We start from the raw sequence: 21931 nt of genomic DNA, 5'->3' as shown, positions 1-21931 counted from the left end.
AATCTTTAGTAGCACAATCAGTCAGCGCACGGAACTTATAGAACTGGTTTTCACAGTAAAGCTGGATCATGATTTTTGAAAACCTGTCTCTGGTTGGACCAGTCTATTATCTAGTAGTCATGCCGCCAAAAAATGAATGGCTATAACATTAAGTTTACCTCCCTGTACAATTATTGGCAACAGCCTTAAACAATTGCATTTCAGGAAAACCCCTTGAAGAAGTTAGGCTCTATCCACAGTATAGAGTCTAACTTGCTGATTGGTGGGGGTCTCAATGATGATCATGAGAATGGGGGAGCTGAGGCATCTCCGTCGGACTCCTCGTTGCTCTCAGAGATGAATGGAGCAGACAGCTGATCATGGGCATTCTGCAGCACTCGGCCATCTCCATCAGCTCTATAGAGATGACTGGAGCAGAATGGACATGTGCGGCCTCCACTCATCTAAGGGAGAGTGAGGGGTCTGACTGAGTTACCTCAGACCTCCCGTTCTCATGATCTGTGGGAGATCCTGATAAGGCCTAACTTGTTTGATGGGAAAACCCCTTAAAAGAATTTTCGGTTTTCCGATTTCCTCACCTTTCTCCATTGTTATTGTGTGGTTCCCCATTTCTTTTACAGACTAACCTGAAGTACAATGTGCCACATCCTGAGGGAGACTCACCATTCACCATTTCGGTCTCTACAGCGCCAGAGATCTGTACTGTGCAGTCTCTAAAATCTTTTAACATCAATGTCAATGTTAGGTGAGATGTACAGACTAGAAATCCAACATGTATTGTGCCCCAATGCCACTTTTGTTGCATCCAACAGTCTTTATGGAGGATGAGGTTTTGGAAAAATAATATATATGTACAATTCTATCTATTCTCACAGCTACATTGGCAAGAGAGTGGCCTCCAATATGGCGCTGGTAGAAATCAAGCTCCCATCAGGATACACCCCGGTGAAGTCATCTGTCAGAGAGGTACAGCAAGAGGACACAATATCTTCCCAATATACAGTTTATTCGTTTTATTTTATTAACCCAATCATTTTCACTTGTATCCCTCCAGCTACAGAGACAAACTGCGATCAGCAGGGCAGAGCCGCATCACAATAAAGTCATTGTATACTATGAGAGGGTGAGAATATTTCATTAGTGTCATGGGGTTTTCTGGAGTTTATATCCCTGTTATATCACAGTTTCTATCCCATTCACTACTATCCGTACCCTGTGCAGTGTACACAGCAGGTAGTAAACATACTTTCCTTATGGTGTTGTGTCCATGTGCAATATCTCTATATTGTCAGTGTAAAAGGGTTATTTGTATTTGTCACCTCTACATATATTGGCCACAATAGTTTGTGCCTTAAAGGGGTATTCCGGGAATATGAATGTCTGATACAAAAACCCATAATGCCATAAATATAAAATAAAAAAATTCAATGTCATTAATCACAAAACGGAGCTTAAATATTGATTCACAAAATTTTATGGTCTTTCTAAAGTACGTGGAGTTATCTCCATGGCCATCATCTACAACTACAACTCCCATGATCCCTCAGTTCTCAGCAACATCTCTTCCTTTTTATGGTCTTCTCCCTGTGACTGTCCCGCTCTGTTACTATAGTAATGATGTGTGTAACTGCCAGCACGTCACCGAGCCATACTGGATGCACTGCAATCAACCGACTACAGCCAAACATAGTGCTGATCACTATGGACATGTTACCAGCGGCCATCTTCTGTCCTGTGTATCCTGCACAGGGACAAAGTCACAGGACTGATTAAAGGGCCAGTAGCATTTTAATACTCCATTATAGTGTATGACCACGGCATTTTTCTGCTTAGGGGAGCAAAATTTTAAATGCCAACTAATTACATATTAGCTTATATTTTAATGACTCATTTGAATATGAATTATGTTTATTCCTTGAATACTCCTTTAAAGAGAACCTGTCACCTAAAATTTCGGCACTAGGGGCTCCTTACTAAAGTAAGCAGCTCCTAGTGCTTGAACAAACGCCGCAGTGTTAGAAAGATAGCATTACCGGAAACCTCTGGTAGCGCTATCTAACACTGTGGCGGGGTACAATGTAATTGTCAGACAGCTCGCAAAGCTGTCCGATGTATTCATGAGGGGCGGTCCGAGGCACTGCCTCTTCCCCGGACCACCTGCTCGCTCCATAGGGTGGTGGTGACTGCCGCGCATCATGCCATGTAATTTACATACGTACATTTATTCAACTGGATGTTATTAAAAAAAACCTGTGTGAAGATAATATCCAATAAATGTGTCCATGTTGTCTCTTCAAAACAAGTTAGTTATCCTTGGATACGACCGCCGCTGCTTGAGGGATTGCAAATTTTTTGGCACAGCTATCCTGTAGTAATGAACCCTGAGCCTAGGTGGTTGGGTAAGGGGAGGTCATATCTAAGGGCAACTATCTTATTTCCAGAGATAACATGGCTTCATTTATGGAAAAATAATCTTTACGCACGTACATATACGAAGAAATGTATATATGTATATCAGCTGAATTGTGAATGTCAAGACGGGTATACCCCTTTAAAGGAGAAACTTAAAAGGGGTTTTCCCACAAAGCAAGTTAGACCCTATCCACAGTTTCTGATAGTTGTGGGTCAACATTGTACTCCTGTTCTTGTGATCCGTGGGGGTCCCATCACTGAGACCCCTTCCTATCCTGTGGATATAGCCTAACTTGCTTAGTGGGAAGACCCCGTTAAACTTGACTATTTCCATATAAGCCCAGGTAAACCACCCATCTTTGAAATTTCGGCACCCCAGTATAAATCCTAAGTCATACATTTAGTGTGGCTCAGGTTTATTGCCCTAAAGGATTAATTAGATTTAACCCTAAAAAAATGCTTATAATAATTTATAGCCTAGAATGTAAAGAAATGTAATGTTTCATCACTTACTTGTAATTTCTTCTCTTGTATCAGCTTAATAAACATATACAGATCTTCACATTCTCAGTGGAACAAGAGATTCCAGTTGGAAACCTTCAGGCCGCTACCGCAACCATTCTAGATTACTACGAGACGGGTAATCACCAGCGATTTTCATATACAAGGTCACTTCCCGGAGAATTGGTGTCCAACTATTCATTAGAGAAACCCAGGAAATATTAAAGGAAATATACAGAGGGGGAATGTATTCCGTCAGTCATGATACCCCATGGGCATCCGCCTGATATAGGATTTGGCCCTGTTTGAATTCAGGCCTGGCACCAGTTATAGCAAATGCACTAGGCAAGGGCGTCCCCATCCGAGTCAACTGACCCCACTTGGCATGAGGGTAGTGTTGGGGGTGGTAGTTGTATGCCAGTAATTGCAACTTTTTCGTGGCTTGTATGTCACAAAACTGGCAAACAAGCCATGATAAATGCCCCCCATGGAATCTGTATCCTGATATATTACCGTATTTTTCGGACTATAAGGCGCACAGGATTATAAGGCACACCATCAATAAATGCCTGCTTAAATGTCCAAGTTCATATATAAGGCGCACTGGACTATAAGGCGCATCTGATTATAAGGATGAATGACCAGCAGGTGGCAGACCTGTGCACAGCTCAAGGCAGCTGTTGTCTGTAAGTACGGTTCATATATAAGGCGCACTGGACTATAAGGCGCACCTGATTATAAAGATGAATGATCAGCAGGTGGCAGACCTGTGCACAGCTCAAGGCAGCTGTTGTCTGTAAGTACGGTTCATATATAAGGCGCACTGGACTATAAGGCGCACCTGATTATAAAGATGAATGATCAGCAGGTGGCAGACCTGTGCACAGCTCAAGGCAGCTGTTGTCTGTAAGTACGGTTCATATATAAGGTGCACTGGGCTATGAGGCGCACCTTTGATTTCTGAGAAAATCAAAGGATTTTTTGTGCACCTTATAGTCCAAAAAATACAATATATAAAACAAACCTACAGCCTGCAGCATTTGTATCCCAAAAATACAGTATGACCCCTCCCCCAGCCATATAAACATACACCAGACTCTATATAAAGACTCAGACAGGACCCTCATTGTATAACTATGTATGAACTATATCTGCTATTACTATTGTCATTTTATATCTTCCAGATGACATTGCTGTGACCAAATACTATCACCCATGCAGTAACTATGGTGAGGAGATGCAGATCACAACTGAATTGGTGTCTAAAGAAGTGTGACTATAGGAGGGGAAGACAAAATTGGATTCATGCTTTGATTTCTCTTTCCAGCTGCATGGGACCACCCAAGTTGGCTTGATATATAGAGATTTATGCATGCATAAAGGGGTTGCACCACCATTAATGGTTATGCCCGACCCTGTAGACAGGAGATAACAATGTGATGGGCGAGTGTCTGCCTGCTAGGATAACGGAATGGCCTCCCGGCAATTCGGTGGATGGGGACCCCGTTCCCATTAGCAGGTGGAGTGGCATGTCCAGCATGTGTCCTGTGGCTTCATTCAATCGTATGGGAGTAGATTGTACAAGACGCCATATTTTCTTCACAAAATGTTGAATGATGTTCTATAGACTTGCTGGCTGTAGGTTATTATCTTCACTTAAGGTGGGACTGTGACATAATCAGGCCTTTATGGGACCAAATGGTAGATTGATTCAGAGAATCTGCTCAGGTTCCTCGTGCTTCTTACTCATCACCAAACTTACGCAATCTAAGTTGTATTCCAGACGAGTTATGGTCCCTTTCACTAATGACCAAATCTTAAAGGGACCTCATTTTCACTAAAGACAGATTGCAGAAGCCCATGACACCTGCAGTGCACAGATGCCTTTCTGCCTTTTATAAGCATTTGCATTACAATATAATTGTGTGTTATAACTTACCTTGCTCCCTGACAAAATCCTGGGGTAGTCACAGGGGCTGGGCTTTGGTATGGATGCATTTCAAAAAACAACATGTGACTTGTCTGTGTTACTCACTCCTCAGAGCTTGGCCCCCACCTTTGTGCTCCTGTACAGCGCTCCTCCTCCTTCTCAGAGGTCACAGCCTGGTGAGATGACATCAGTGGGGGGAGGGACAGAGCTGTACAGGAGCACAAAGATGGAGGCAGCCTGCAGCTCAGACAAGTCACATGTTGTTTTTTGAAATGCATCCAAACCAGAGCCCAGCCCCTGTGACTACCCCAGGATTTTGTCAGGATGTAAGAGTAAGTTATAGCACACAATTATATTGTAATGCAAATGCTTAGAAAAGGCAAAGAGGCATTTTTGCACTGCAGGTGTCATGGGCTTCTGTAATCTGTCTTTAGTGAAAATGAGGTCCGTAGCGCTTTACAAATCATAGGGGACATATACAACTATATTACATTACAAAGAACAAACAGTCATATAGAACAATAGGAGTGAGGGCCCTGCTCACAAGAGCTTACAGACTATGAGGATGAGGGGGTGACACAAGAGCTTACAGTCTATGAGGATGAGGGGGGGACACAAGAGCTTACAGACTATGAGGATGAGGGGGTGACACAAGAGCTTACAGTCTATGAGGATGAGGGGGTGACACAAGAGCTTACAGTCTATGAGGATGAGAGGGTGACACAAGAGCTTACAGACTATGAGGATGAGAGGGTGACACAAGAGCTTACAGACTATGAGGATGAGGGGGTGACACAAGAGCTTACAGTCTATGAGGATGAGGGGGTGACACAAGAGGTTGTATAATGGTCCAGCCATTCTTTATAAGGGAACAATATAAAATAATTTAATAAATAATTTACTAAACAACGATGTTGCTGCTTGAACCAGCCATCAGCCGCCATCTTATTTACAGGGTCCTAGGTGAAAAAGACTGCAGAAAAGCCTGGAGCTCGGTATATATCAGCTGTTTGCCAGATAAAAGATGGGAGATGGGACATAGGATGGATTAGTAAAGGGAGAGTTGACATTTCAAGCAGTTAGCGAGTGTGATAGGCTTGCCTAAAGAGATGGGTTTTAAGAGCACGTTTGAAGCTTTGGAGGGTGGGCATTAGTCTCAAAGTCTGGGGAAGGGCATTCCAGAGAATTGGTGCAACTCGGGAAAAGTCCTGGATACGTGCATGGGAGGTTCGAATTAAGGTAGAGATTAATCTAATGTCACTGGCAGATCAAAGAGCACGGGAAGGGCGATAGAGATGAGGGAAGAGAGATAGGGAGGTGCAGCATTATTCATAGCTTTGTGTATTAGGGTTATTATTTTAAAGTGAATACGGAAGGAGACAGGCAGCCAGTGCAGTGATTGGCACAAACTGGAGGCCTCCGTGTAGCGTTTGGCCTGAAAGACGAGCCTGGCTGCTGTATTAAGAATAGATTGAAGAGGAGAGAGTTTAGAGAGTGGAAGACCGATTAGTAGGGAGTTACAGTAGTCTAGTCGAGAGTGAATAAGTGCAACAATTAGCATTTTAGAAGTTTCAAATGTCAGAAACGGCCAGAAACTGGAGATGTTTCTGAGATGCATCCGGCAAGAGCGAGCAAGAGATTGAATATATGGTGAAAAGGAGAGGTCAGAGTCCAGCACAACCCCAAGACAGCGGGCCTGCTGCCTCAGTGCTATAGTGATCCCACAGACCGAGATGGAGAGGTCAGGGTTGGTCTGGTTAGTAGATGGTGGAAAGACAAGAAGTTCAGTCTTAGAAAGATTACGAGGACATGAGAGAGGACATGATGTTAGAGACAGCAGAGAGACAGTCACTAGTGTTCTGGATTAAGGCAGGGCTGATGTTACGTGCAGAAGTTTATAGCTGGGTGTCATCAGCATAAAGATGATACTGGAAACCAAATCTGCTGATGGTTTGTCCAATGGGGGCAGTATAGAGAGAGAAGAGAAGAGGACCTAGGACTGAACCCTGAGGAACCCCGACACTGGGAGGAAGATGAGAAGAGAAAGATCCAGAAAAGGAGACACTGAAAGTGCGGTCAGAGAGATAGGAAGAAAACCAAGAGAGTGCAGTGTCCTTTAGGCCAATGGAGTGAAGCATCCTAAGGAGCAGCTGGTGGTCCACAGTATCGAACGCTGCCGATAGATCCAGGAGAATAAGGAGAGAATAGTCACCTTTGGATTTTGCAGTGAGGAGATCATTGGAGACTTTAGAAAGAGCAGTTTCAGTGGAATAGATAGAGCGGAAGCCAGATTGTAGGGGGTCAAGGAGGGAGTTAGCTGAGAGATAGCAGGTTATAGAGAATAGACCAAGCCCTGATGATAGGTTCCATTTAACCCCACTGGCTCCAACCCAATACCCCCTCATTAGGGCACTGGATATGCAAGATATCTCAATTGGCTAGATTAGAGGGACTGTGTGTCTACAACAAGAGGAAACACCGCAGTTTTAAGCAGCTTTGGTCTCCTTGGTTCTCCTCTTGTGACACTAACTTGTGGAAACGGCGCTTAAAGGAGGACCATAGAGACTAAAACTCTTCTCTTACCTCCACTCTTCTCCGACATCCAACCCGGAATTTACGGGATTGTGTACACTACTGTAATACTCCCCTCTCTCTCCACGATGCCCCCTGTACCTACACTAGGTCTGGTACATGGTGATTGGAAGGGTATCCTCCACCTACGAGGCTCCACCTCATCCCTCAACAACTATTGTCCCCTGGGATTTAATTGCCTTTTCTGATTTCTGGTGGTTGTTTTATGATTATATAATCTCATGTTTGATATGATGATGACTCTCCTTTTATTTACAGGAGGAGGAACACAGAGCGCCCAGTAGTGTGGCTGGGAAGCAGACGATGGAAGAATCCGCATCAGTGAGGCTGCATAAGGGAATAGAGGATCCTAGTAAAGCAAACTATCTATTACGTATCTATTATATGGTGGTTTATAAAGATCTAGTGGACTAAAGAACTGAAGAAGACCCATGGACTTCCATGACATTTTAGTTTTAGTAAATATATAAAATTACAGCTCCAGATTTCTCTTTCTGTGACTGTGATGTTCCTCTTTTATTCCTCTTCTAATTGCTCATGGGTTGTCATGTCCTGGTCTACATTTGTAACAAAATATTTCGTCTCTGTGGTACTAAATACATTTTTTAAAAAAAGGAAAAATCTTGATCATCAAAACATAGGGCTAAGCAATGTGCTTTCATCATGTAGAAGCTTTTTCTTAGAAGATATATATAAACGTTCAAGAATAAGATGAACGCTGTCACCGAAACTTCGCAATGGAATAAAGTGTCACCCTATTTTTCTACAACAATCCGGAGTGCTGCCTATTCTTGAACGTATTATTGTGTATATGCCACAGAACCTACGGCTGTGCACCCAGCTTTTCCCTTGTTAGTACTGCTCTGGATCTTCTCATATATATATACGGTAAGGATTGCACTAGAGTGTTATGTTATTATATTGCATGGTGAACACCATAAATTAAAAAACCTAAAAAATAGTGTTAGAATTGCAATGTTTTCCAATCTCCCCTCCATTTATGGGTCAGTAGACATGGGGGCTTATGCGTATCGCATTTTCTTTGGACTTCTGACTTTTTCGGGATTTGCGCCGCAGGGACAGGTATTTAGCAGGGGATTGTGTCGCACACGATCGGATTTTGCCGCACCGGCGCCGGCTTTCATGCAACAGAAAGCGGGGAGGGCCGTCGGACCATCCGACTGATTTGGACTGAGCACGGGATATAACTTTCAAATTGTGTCGCAAGATCAAGCACTTACATGCACCGGGAAGAAGAAGGTGAACTCCGTGGGACCTGAGCGGGGAAGAAACACATGCAGGATATCGGGGGCACGATATTAGTGAATCACGGCATAGGGCATTCCGGTCGGACAATGCACTTACTGTGAACTCCGTCGGTTGGGTAAGTAAATGTGCCCCATGGTGTCATTACAAAAAAATCAACTCATCTTACAAAAACAAGCCCTCCTACAGTAAGGATGACTGAAAATTATCATGTTACCACATGGTGAATTCCGTAAATAAAATTTTTTTTAAAAAAAATTGCCCAGTTAAAAGTTAATCCAAAAATTCTGTACCCCAAAAGGTTGTGATTCAAAACTTCAACTAAAAAAAATGTGCCCTCCTACAGTTAGGGTGACTGAAGATGAGGGGATGATGATGATGAATACATGGATAGATGAAGACTATATGAATATATTTATATTACCAATACATTTATTTATCATATATAATTCCATTTGTAGAAAAAATATAAAAGTGTTCATAAGATTTATCCAATGCAAATAGAAATCAGAGCTGGGGTCTATATTAAATTGGGTAAAGCAACAAGGAAAATCGTAGTTTACCCCCCACCCCCACCCCCCGATATGTACATTTTTGCCATTATTCCCTTATTTATTTGTATATATCCGAAGATGCCTCCCTGCATTGTGGTCATGTGATCTCATGATGACTCCTCTCCGACACCCCCCACATTTCTGTCTGGACCATCATCTCGGGCTCTGGGCTTCTTCATACAGTTACTGCTGATAATATAACAACCTCCTGTCACACAGTGACAAAATTACTAAAAATCACACACGTTTCTCCCAATTTAGTTTTGATGTAGTTAAAGGTTATCTTGAAATTTTATATACGAGATAAATATTTTAGTGCAGCCCATCTCTATTATTGTGTGATGTCTATAACCAAGACGCTCATCCTGGATCTCCATGGCCACGTACAGTTCAGTGAATACAGCGTTGGACGTCTCTTCTCCCGTCGGTGATTTCCATCAGAATGAGGTGTAATATTTTTCCATGGTGCTTACAATGTCGCTGTTCCTTTCGAGAGTGTCGATAACACGCTGCAGTACGGTGTCATTGACGCTGGAGCCAGAGATCTGCTGCGCACAAGTGAGGATGTGGAGAAAGTGGCAGCCTTTATCAGCATCTAATGTGGGAGAAGACGACTGCATTAGAGGGCAGATATAGACACATCCAGGTGATACAACTATATCCCTATATAGTAACAGATCTATATAACCGAATGATACAGCTGTACCCCCATATAGGTACAGATCTATATAACCGGATGATACAGCTATACCCCCATATAGGTACAGATCTATATAACCGGATGATACAGCTATACCCCCATATAGGTACAGATCTATATAACCGGATGATACAGCTATACCCCCATATAGTAACAGATCTATATAACCGGATGATACAGCTATACCCCCATATAGTAACAGATCTATATAACCGGATGATACAACTATACCCCCATATAGTAACAGATCTATATAACCGGATGATACAACTATACCCCCATATAGTAACAGATCTATATAACCGGATGATACAGCTATACCCCCATATAGTAACAGATCTATATAACCGGATGATACAACTATACCCCCATATAGTAACAGATCTATATAACCGGATGATACAGCTATACCCCCATATAGTAACAGATCTATATAACCGGATGATACAACTATACCCCCATATAGTAACAGATCTATATAACCGGATGATACAACTATACCCCCATATAGTAACAGATCTATATAACCGGATGATACAGCTATACCCCCATATAGTAACAGATCTATATAACCGGATGATACAGCTATACCGCCATATAGTAACAGAACTATATAACCGGATGATACAGCTATACCCCCATATAGCAACAGATCTATATAACCGGATGATACAACTATACCCCCATATAGTAACAGATCTATATAACCGGATGATACAACTATACCCCCATATAGTAACAGATCTATATATCCGGGTGATACAGCTATACCCACATATAGTAACAGAACTATATAACCGGATGATACAGCTGTACCCCCATATAGTAACAGATCTATATAACCGGATGATACAGCTATACCCCCATATAGTTACAGATATATATACCTGGACGATACAGCTACACCCCCATATAGAAACAGATCTATATAACCGGATGATACAGTTATACCCCCATATACTGTAGTTACAGATCTATATAACCGGATGATAGAGCTACACCCCCATATAGTTACAGATCTATATATATCCAGATGATACAGCTATACCCCCATATAGTAACAGAACTATATAACCAGATGATACAGCTATAGCCCCATATAGTAACAGATCTATATAACCGGATGATACAGCTATACCCCCATATAGAAACAGATCTATATATATCCGGATGATACAGCTATACCCCCATATAGTAACAGATCTATATAACTGGATGATACAACTATACCCCCATATAGTTACAGATTTATTTAACCCGATTATACAGCTATACCCCCATATAGTAACAGATCTATATAACCGGATGATACAGCTATACCCCCATATAGATACAGAACTATATAACCGGATGATACAGCTGTACCCCCCATATAGTAACAGAACTATATAACCGGATGATACAGCTGTACCCCCATATAGTAACAGATATATATATACCTGGATGATACAGCTATACCCCCATATAGTAACAGACCTATATAACCGGGTGATACAGCTACACCCCCATATACTAACAGATCTATATAACCGGATGATACAGCTACACCCCCATATAGTAACAGATCTATATAACCGGATGATACAACTATACCCCCATATAGTAACAGATCTATATAACCAGATGATACAACTATACCCCCATATAGTAACAGATCTATATAACCGGATGATACAGCTATACTCCCATATAGTAACAGAACTATATAACCAGATGATACAGTTATAGCCGCATATATAGAACTATATAACCGGATGATACAGCTATACCCCCATATAGTAACAGATCTATATAACCGGATGATACAGCTATACCGCCATATAGTAACAGAACTACCGTATATAACTTGATGTTGCTGCTATACCCCCATATAGTAACAGATCTATATAACCAGATGATACAGCTATACCCCCATATAGTAACAGAACTATATAACCTGATGTTGCAGCTATACCCCCATATAGTTACAAATCCAGAGATACAGGCAGTTAAAAATGGGGTTAGGAGCAGGGCAAGGGGCCTGAAAGTTTTCAGCAGGGCACAAGTTTTGTCCCTCTTTTGACATCCCAAAACTTGGGAGATAGGTCATGTGTTAATGATAGCCTTTATGGAAACCATAGACCCAACCTCTCTTAAAAGGTACCAGGATACTTAGTTACAGTTCAATGCCAACAAGAAATTGGCAATTATGTCAGGTGGGTTCATGTCCACAAAATGTAAAAGTGGGCAGTGCTTTCCACAACTAATCCCAATTCAATTAAAATACAGTATATTTGGGAATAAACTAGCATATAAACATAAATAACTCAATCTTTGGCCACATTGGGGCTCATTTACTTACCCGGTCCTGTTGCGATCCAGAGCGTTCCCCTTCGAGGATTTGGGTCTTCCGGCGATTCACTAAGGTCGTGCACCCAATGTCTAGCAGTTGTCGCAACTGCGCCGAGGTCTGCCGGAGTTCACCATCCTATTCAGTGTGCATGTGAGTGTCAAGCGACACTTTTTTTTAAAAAAATTGCGCGATTTTTCCGAATCCGTCGGGTTTTCCGACGGCCACGCACCCCCCTTCCCGTTTTTTTGTCGCCTGAAACCCGGCGTCGATGCATCACAATCCGATCGCGTGCGCCAAAAACCCGGGGGAATTTGGCGCGACACGGTAAAATATGCCCCATTGTGTTCTAACTTTAAACCCTCAACTCTCAAACCCCATCTTAACCCCCATAGCATTGATAATATTGCACTTAAAGCGGTTTTCCCATGAGATTAATGGAACAGAACGGTAATGTGTGGCCGTCTGCTCCATTGATCTGACGGAACGACGAGGGGTTCGCAGGAGGTACTTGGGACCCCATCAAGCCCATTGTTCTCGTGATCTATGTGGGTCGCAGCACTTTCTCTGTGGAAAAAGCCCTTTAATATCTACTCTCTTAATTTGCCAGTAATACCTAGTAAAGGTCAGTAGGTGGCGATGACATCCATAGATACAAATTACTGTGATTCCTTCATAGTAGTAGTACAGATATATCGGGGGTTATTTATCATTGGTTTTGGTGTTTTTTTTGGCATAAAAAAGGCTCCATAATTCATTTTTTTAAAAAGTTTCATAAAAAGTTGCATAGTCTCTCCAGTCACCTGCTGGCGTACGTGCTGGGACTTTTTATGAATCTTGCTACTTATTTGCAACTTTTTGAAAAACAAATCCCCGACTTCAAATAGAGCATAAGAAAATTTAATGGAAGCAAAGCTCCAAAGACAGACATAGAACTCTCCCAAGGAGCCAGTCTAATAATGATATATCACCCCCCATTAGGTTTTCAGAATTTGTATACACACATACATATATACTTACGTCTCTGTCTCCGGCAATCTTCCTGGATGATGCTCAGAACTCGTTTATGCAACTCTTTGTCTTGATCAGTTACCTACAAGATTGAAATACAAGTTTATAGAAATTCTGAATATTCCTAATCACCTTGAGGTGCCCCGAAGTGTAATTAATAGGGAGTCCACCCCATAAAAACACATTATCTGCAGAATTAAGAATCGTTGTCACATCTATTAAAAGGAGGAGAGTTGAATATTGAGATTGTATACTTGAGATGAGACACACTCCTCCCTCCCCCATTGACTTCTCTGTAATATCTTGGTTTTTTTGTTAGCAAGTGAAAATTCATAATTTGTTTTTTCCTGTGGTGTGAGTGGACATCTAGCTGCTGTGACTCACTCCTCGCCCTCCCTTCTCCATAGACTTTTCACTCTGTCTACCAAGCGAGAGTGAAAAGCAGATAAGTAGGGAAGGATGATAAGAGCCAAAGTAAGTGGCAAGAGAAGCACCTTTCTTTAATAAGATATATGACAAAGTTTGTTGTCATCTGTATTATGAATCTATGTACATTTTGTTCCAAAGTTAGTGACTAATTAAAGGGGATATCCGAGACTAGGAATAAATTAGGGCAGGACCGGGGTGGGCTTTTAAAAAAAAACCAAACTGCGTCCGCTTCTGATGTCCCGTGCCGCAGTCCGTCTGATCCGTGCCCCTGTTTGTTTACATGGGCTCGGAAAGCTTACGGCCGGCAGAGGTGGCCACCACTCTCATCCGTCACCATATCCCAGCACCCACAATGCTAAGAGAAAGGTGGGCCGGTAGCTCCCCGAGTGCAACTTCCCTGTCCTTGCAAACAAATAGGGGCACGGATCAGACGGACCGTGGCGCCAGAGGGGGCACACACCAGTATGTCAGTGTGCTGGGCTTACAATCCTTGATTTTGGACAGAATTGCAAGTTCAGTCTTAGACCTGATAAACTCCTGTCTTGTGGGATTTCAGGTAGACGATGCCTTTGTCCTGAAGGAGACGTATGGCTTCTTTAAATACGTTATGAATTTCTCTGGATGTTACACTTGAACCTTCCTAAAAATAGAAAGCACGAAAGATATCACCTGAAATATTACACCATCCATCAATAAAATAGAACTCCGTATTAAATAATAGTAAGAATAACAGTCCCTAATATTAACTGCTGGGTTTGGTTAATTATTAAGAAAAAAAAGGGCTTCAACATTAAGAATTAATATAAATTAATATTCACTTCCACAACTCATGACAAGCTGACTTGGCACATAGTAAGCCTGCACAGTTTGTACTGCATGTATACGTCGGCTTCCTCTGGGGCACAAGTATTCACATTTTCTCCGGCCAGGATAGTAGTGCTGAGGGAGGGCATTCGCTCTTTCAAATTACATCAGACTTGTGATTCTGTGACCTACAGAGCCTGTGGTAAGGCTTTTCCCTCCTTGAAACAAGTTAGTTCCTATCCACAGGGTAGGGCCTAAATTGCTGATTGGTGGGGTTCTCTGTAATGAGACCCCCACAGATCACGAGACCAGGGGGGGGGGGGGGGTGTTGCGAACCCTGTCGGATTGCTGAGACCCCCGCAGATTGCGAAAACGAGGGGTCCGACCGACCCCTCACCGCTGCTCAGACTGATGGAGCAGATGCCTTCTGCTCCATTAGTCTGACGGAGTGGCGAGGGGTCAGTCGGGCCCCTCGTTTTTACGATCTGCAGGGCCTCTGGAGACCCCCACTGATCCGCAAGTTAGGTTCTTGGTATTATACATATTGATTACATACAAGAATAGTCAGCAGTGACGGGTCAGTACAGAACATACCCCGGCCTCCTCCTTGTGGTTTGGGTTGGTGGCGCTGGACAGTAAGGAGGACACACTTTCCAATTCCCGTTGATCAAAATCACAAATCTGTTTTTCTTCCAGAAACTCCATTATTTTTTGACTCAGCTGTGAGATGAGGCCCGAACGTGACAAGACATCGCTGCGTCAGGTGAGAAGAGGAGAAGACAGGCAGAGGAACAGGTTAATCATCTCATAGAGAGAAGCAAAGAATACGTCCAGCTTCCGATCCTGCGGCCGACCTATCGATAGGTTACACTTACGAGAGTCCGTGGGAAGGATCCGCGAGGTGATTGGGTATAGTAAAGGGTGTATCATAGACATTTCTGTAAAGGTGCGGGACGTCCAGCATCCGGCTGATCTGCACATCCAGTGTGGGGTCATCTACTCTGTCTGAAGTTAAAAGGGATTTTATTTCTTTGCTCATTAAAGCAGAACCTTGTCTTATAGAGCGAATTTTCTTCACAACATATATTGCATTATTCACAAGCAGAATTAATCACAAGCAAATGTCTGACTTTCAGGAAGCCTAGTGACACAAAATGGGATAATAGCCAAACCAAGAAGTATCTTCCACAAGGAACAGACTCCTAACTATAGATGGCGCCATTTCAGAATCTTTGCTCCTTGTCAGTGCAGGGTAGGAAACTGGTTTGACTAGGCGAGAGGCCATAGTCGTGGGTCAGGAAGGGAAATGCTCCATTCCTAACTGGACTTCCTATCTTTCTGGAACAAAGATAACATAATTATCCCACTCTGACTTCTACGTCACTTGAAAACTTCAGTTTCGGGCCCTGGACCCAATAGGAGGTTTTGGGGACCTGTTTCATCCAATAAGTGGTTTCACATGGGCATCATGTTCTGTGTTGCCCCATGGTCCAAGAAGGTCAGTCATTGGATGACCCTAAAGTACCAGGGTGATGCAGGAAATGGGAGCTGGAGTGAGGTAAGTAAAAGTTTTCTCTCTCTTTTTTTTTCCTTACACCCCATATTCATGGACAAACCCTTGAAGGAGACCTACCATATTTTTCGGACTATAAAGCGCATAAAAAAATCCTTCGATTTTCTCAGAAATCAAAGGTGCGCCTTATAGTCCAGTGCGCCTTATATGTGAACCTTACTTACAGACAACAGCTGCCTTGAACTGTGCACAGGTCTGCCACCTGCTGGTCATTCATGCTTATAATAAGGTGCGCCTTATAATCCGGTGCGCCTTATAGTCCAAAAAATACTGTATTATACTGTACAGGTCATCTATGTGAAGCCCTAATGGTTATACATGTCAAACCAGTTCCACAACGTTGGCGATACTGAGGATGCCCAACACTGGGAAACCTTACTAGTTTCCCTGTAGACCTTCTTCAAATGTCTTTCCCTTCTATCCCGGTATCAAATATTTTCTTCTAACTTAAAGCTTCAAAAATTTCCTTACAAAATGTAGAGGCCACCACCTCCCTCTGGTTCCTGAAGACCTTGATGTAACCTCGGACTCGGATGACGTCACCGATTTCCATTTTGGCTTTTCTGCTCTCCTGCTTGTACAGCTCTTGCATTAACCCATCGAGATCCTTTGCATCTGATGTTCTTTTCGGACCCTCTGAAAACAAATGCACAAGATCAAAGCTACAAGCCGCGTCTAAAAACACTGCCAAGGTCCGTGACCCCGTTCTGCATAGTTACGAGGTTTCACATCAGATTTTTGTCCATTTCTTAGATGTGGGCTACAGTGTGCCATGTGCTGCGTATTTATGGGTCTGAAGTTAAGTAAACTTTATATTCATATCTAAAGAGGATGAGACCGTAAAACCTAAAATGTGTTGGAGCAGATTTATCAAAAGCATCTAAAGCCGTCTTACATTTATCGCAGCGTCTGATGCTTGATGATAAGTCTGGCCCCTTGAACCTCCTATAAGACGCATTTGAACAATTTTTGGCACGCGCCCCATTTCCTTCTAAGCCATGCCCCTTTGTCACAGACGTAAAATGTATCTAAAACCCTCAATAATAAGCCAATAGGGTGTGCCGGGTGCTGCACAGATGGATATGTTTTCAATATATAATAGATACATTGGGGCTCATTTACTAAGGGTCCGCGGAGCACATTTTCGTCAGGTTTCCGCGAAGATTTCCGCTTTGCGCAGCATGCAATCGGATTTTGGCGCATAGGCGCCGGATTGCAAGCGGCAAAAATCAGGGGGCAAGCCGTCGGACAACGCGCAAGATTTAACATTTAGAATTGTGTCGCAAGACACGCACCTACAAGCACCGGGAAGAAGAAGGTGAACTCCGGCGGACCTCGCCGGGGAAGCGACAGATGCATGAACTCGGGCGCACAATCTTCATGAATCGCGCCGGACTTCATCCTCGTCGAACCGTCTGAATCGGGGATCGCGACTGGACTAGCTAAGTAAATTTGCCGCATTGTGTATGTGACTAGAACCTAGCTGCTACAATGATTCCCACATATAGCCAGACAGTCCCACCCTATGGGGTTTATTTACTAAGGGTCGCGCTACTCACTGTTCGCCGTTTTTCGGGATTTTCACAGCTTTTTCACAGGTATTTAACAGGTGTCTGCACTGGGATTGTGTCGCATGTGATCAGATTGTGGCGCGATCTGACTGATCCAGACCGAGCGCGGGATTTAACGTTCAAATTGTGTCGCAAGACATGCACCAGGAAGAAGAAGGGGAACTGTGTCGGACCTGAGCGGGGAAGCGACACATGCAGGATATCAGGCGCACGATCTTAGTGATTCGCGGCACAGTGCATGATCTTCGGTGAACTCCGCGGACGAGTAAGTAAATGAGCCCCAATGAGTCCAGATATTTGTGAAATAACTTCTCTGTGCAGAACCTGATAATTCATCATGACTACAGAAAGCTGAACATCCGTGTTGCAGGGATCCAAAGGCGGCACTATGTATCTGGGCATCGTAAAGCTTGGCACTGTGGTATATAAACTTTATCTGTGTATACAGGGCACGGCACTCTCTGCGATTACTCTCTGTCACCATGTGGGAAGTTTAAGCAAAATTCAGTGTGAAAACTTGGTGAATAAATAGAAGCATGCTGTATACTTCACTATATGCTTTACTATATTATATAGGCGCATAGTGCCCACAGTCAGAGGCGGATTGAGACTGCCATGGGTCCTGGGCTGTATGAATATCACAGCCCCTACAAGTCTGGAATCACTTCCTACATCTGGTACTAGAATCAGCTTCTTGGGGAATAGAGGATGGGTCCCTTCTACCTGATTTCAATCTTTGGTTTCAGGAACCTTGGAGGACCTTGAAAGGTCCCGAAATGGCTCTTGTGTACATGTGTATTGAGAGCAGGAACAGATGTATGAGGATTTCAAAGCTAAAGGTCCTTCTAGGTATTACATTTTTTGGGTGGTTTGGGTGGCCATGGACCCCCTTAAAGATTTGGGCCTGTATTATTATCCACTACTGCCCACAATGTATATGATGTGTGCATCTGTGCAAAGTGGCACTTTTTGGGCACTGTTTGTGGCCCCAATACTGTGTGTTAACACTGTATCTGACCGATTTAGTAGTATGTTTAGGGTAAGGACTGTGTAAGGACTGTATTAAAATATATTCATATATATGCGCAGAAATAGGACTGTATCAAAGTCTAATAAATACGGTAAGCTTATTGCTGTACTTAAAGAGACTCTCTCACCAGATTTTACATCACTAAACTGGCCCAAGGTATGGTATTAAATGTCCTGTCCAACCTTCCCTCTTTTTGGTTAAGACTCCTTTTTTACGTATAAAAAAAACTCCATCCAAAGTCTTTTGCAAATGAGCAGAGAAGAGCCACTTTTTGCGTGAGAAGCCTTCAGGCTGTATAGCAGCTAGGATCATGGTTCTGGTTTCATTGTAAAGATAAGAATCTTATCTTTTAAAATGCACCGTGATCTGGCAAAAAGTGAATCTCACCAACTCACTTGCATGTGCCGTTAGAGGATATTTTTTATATGTAAACTGGTTAATTTTAACATTAAAGAAGGGATTCTAGAAAGGACATTTCGTGGTCCATTTCTTGGTAGATTAGTGGTATAAAAGCGGTTTATAGATTTCCGGACCAGAAGTGTGACCTATGATGTATGCATTGTCCATGTTGTCTTATAGATAAAAGTGAAGCATAGTCTGAATGTAACGGTGTTGGGCTCCCTAGTCAAGGGGCACGTGTACTTTCACCCACTTAAAGGGCATTATGGATTCAGATCAGTAAGAGGAAACGCTTCAGCTAATCTCACGGCGTTTGTCTTTGTGGGGAGGGTTAGTCACATAATGTACACTTTTGTCTCTACACAAAGTTCCTATGCAAATACTTCCATCTTTACCAAGGAAATAAGCAGCTCCTATATTGTATGTTTGATCCTGCCATTTCCTAGGACTGGGCTTGGTTTCGCAACTAGTCAAACATTACCGAATACATAAAGTTTACTTAGGAAATAATCAGAATAAATATGAAGAGAGGGTAAACATCCCCATGATTTGCTTAGTAGGATGGATAAAGAAATTATGTAACAGCCGTGGAGACTGCAGCCTTACATTAGAAATGACTGTGAGCCGAGAGTGCATGTGGGAAGGAGATAACTCTGGTGGTGGCTTATCTCCCCTAAGAAGATCAGACATGCTCATATCAACACACTGACCCTTCTATGCCCCCCCAATATTTGTCAAAGGTTACAAAGTTGGGACAACCCCATGCACGTTACATGTTTAGAGGCTAAGACCCACATTTCACACAAATTCTCACCTGAAGATGATGCACAGTTTGGCCCGGAGGATTTCCAGCATGTGCAATTGATAACTCCAGTGCTGTCATCCACTGTATCATTGGACAAAAAAAAAAGGCATGAAATCCCAAAATGTTAATCCAATATATATGTATGACATGATGGTCATGTGATGTGTACAGGTGCACAGCATAACACACAGCTCTGGTCACTCTCTGGGATATAATGAGTTGTGCCCCTGTGTGACATCACATGACCAGGGATATTACGAGCCGTGCACCTGTGTGACATCACATGACCAGGGATATAATGAGCTGTGGACCTGTGTGACATCACATGATCAAGGATATAACGAGCACTGCACCTGTGTGACATCACATGACCAGGGATATTACGAGCCGTGCACCTGTGTGACATCACATGACCAGGGATATAACAAGCCGTGCACCTGTGTGACATCACATGATCAGGGAAATAACGAGCTGTGTAACTGTGTGACATCACATGACCAGGGATATAACAAGCCGTGCACCTGTGTGACATCACATGATCAGGGAAATAACGAGCTGTGCACCTGTGTGACATCACATGATCAGGGAAATAACGAGCTGTGCACCTGTGTGACATCACATGACCAGGGATATAAGGAGCTGTGCACCTGTGTGACATCACATGACCAGGGATATACTGAGGTGTGCACCTGTGTGACATCACATGACCAGGGATATAATGAGCCCTGCAACTGTGTAACATCAAATGATCAGGGAAATAACGAGCTGTGTAACTGTGTGACATCACATGACCAGGGATATTACGAGCCCTGCACCTGTGTGACATCACATGACCAGGGATATAACAAGCCGTGCACCTGTGTGACATCACATGATCAGGGAAATAACGAGCTGTGCACCTGTGTGACATCACCTGATCAGGGAAATAACGAGCTGTGCACCTGTGTGACATCACATGACCAGGGAAATAACGAGCCATGCACCTGTGTGACATCACATGATCAGGGATATATAATGAGCTGTGCACCTATGTGACATCACATGACCAGGGATATTACAAGCCGTGCATCTGTGTGACATCACATGACCAGGGGTATAATGAGCCGTGCACCTGTGTGACATCACATGACCGGGGATATTACAAGCCGTGCACCTGTGTGACATTACTTAACTAGAATGACAGCAAGAAAAAATGTAGAACATTGGGAAAATTGTATAACTTTTCAGTAGACAAACAATATCAATTATTTGCTGAAAGTGGACAAACCCTTTAATCCCTTCCCTTTCCTATTCTATTCCTATTAAATCCATTGTGTTCAGCATCCAGGAAAAAAAAATTTAACTATCCTAAAAACTTTATGCCCTGGAGTCTGAAATCTATGGACTGAGGGAAGGGGGTTAAACAAAAAGTAACCCATTGTGTGCCGCCTACGGATTCCAGGAAATGAGAATTTGTGACAAGTAAAATTTAATATATATATATATATATATATATATATATATATCTAAATTCTAGGTAAAATGTTACATTACTAGATACACAAGTACACTCCGCTTGTTCTGTCCTCTTATTAATCTCCTTGGCCTGATAATAGAAGTAGGGAGAGAGGGGAGAGAGCAGGAAACTGATCCATTAGTTGGCGTCAGACAGTGGAGGAGGAAGGGGATGGGTGGAGCGGCTTGGCGGGTGGCCCACAAACAGGAGGTAGTGGTAAATGTAATGAGAAATCAGAATGGGTGTATTGTTCAGGTAACGAGGCTAACGAGCCACTGATGTGTTACCATCTTCTTCCCAGGTCCCATTATCTTACGGCAACAGATAAAATTGGTTTGATCTCTGACAGCTGAGGTTACTGCTCCCAGCCTCTAGGGAGCGCTATTCTGGTTTATAGTTGCAGTCATTCATCAGATTTTGCTGTCATTTAGGAAAGTGTTTTTGGTTTATGATACAACAAATAAATCGTTCCATTGGTAGCACAGACAGGGATCATGACACTTACCCATTGTTTGTGCTCCGCGTGATAC

The 21931-nt window shown here is 42.9% G+C and overlaps 2 protein-coding genes across 6 annotated transcripts in view; one reads left to right on the top strand and one right to left on the bottom strand.

Moving 5' to 3' along the window:
* LOC140106773 (alpha-2-macroglobulin-like) overlaps nt 1-8396 on the top strand; it is a 67231-nt gene extending 58835 nt beyond the window's left edge. Inside the window, exons 31-36 of the mRNA XM_072131397.1 lie at nt 621-745; nt 876-966; nt 1055-1123; nt 2950-3052; nt 4098-4142; nt 7694-8396. Of these exons, the coding sequence (XP_071987498.1) occupies nt 621-745; nt 876-966; nt 1055-1123; nt 2950-3052; nt 4098-4142; nt 7694-7719 (459 nt within the window). The 3' untranslated portion in view covers nt 7720-8396. The remainder of the gene's footprint in view (nt 1-620; nt 746-875; nt 967-1054; nt 1124-2949; nt 3053-4097; nt 4143-7693) is intronic.
* A 762-nt stretch (nt 8397-9158) lies between these two features.
* STN1 (STN1 subunit of CST complex) overlaps nt 9159-21931 on the bottom strand; it is a 34354-nt gene continuing 21581 nt past the window's right edge. For 4 of the 5 annotated variants that reach the window (XM_072130930.1, XM_072130928.1, XM_072130929.1 and 1 more), the window contains exons 4-10: nt 19916-19987; nt 16573-16737; nt 15404-15533; nt 15123-15282; nt 14251-14364; nt 13305-13377; nt 9163-9850 (exon numbers count right to left, since the gene is read on the bottom strand). In XM_072130930.1, the coding sequence (XP_071987031.1) occupies nt 9693-9850; nt 13305-13377; nt 14251-14364; nt 15123-15282; nt 15404-15533; nt 16573-16737; nt 19916-19987 (872 nt within the window). In that variant the 3' untranslated portion in view covers nt 9163-9692. Of the gene's footprint in view, nt 9851-13304; nt 13378-14250; nt 14365-15122; nt 15283-15403; nt 15534-16572; nt 16738-19915; nt 19988-21931 lie in introns of all 5 variants that reach the window. The other variant, XM_072130927.1, reaches the window with a different exon arrangement.

This window comes from Engystomops pustulosus, chromosome 11 (genome assembly GCF_040894005.1).
Source record: "Engystomops pustulosus chromosome 11, aEngPut4.maternal, whole genome shotgun sequence".
Classification (NCBI taxonomy): Eukaryota; Metazoa; Chordata; class Amphibia; order Anura; family Leptodactylidae; genus Engystomops; species Engystomops pustulosus.
The sequence above is the reverse complement of the archived record's forward strand: the minus strand, read 5'-3'. Positions and strand labels throughout refer to the sequence as shown.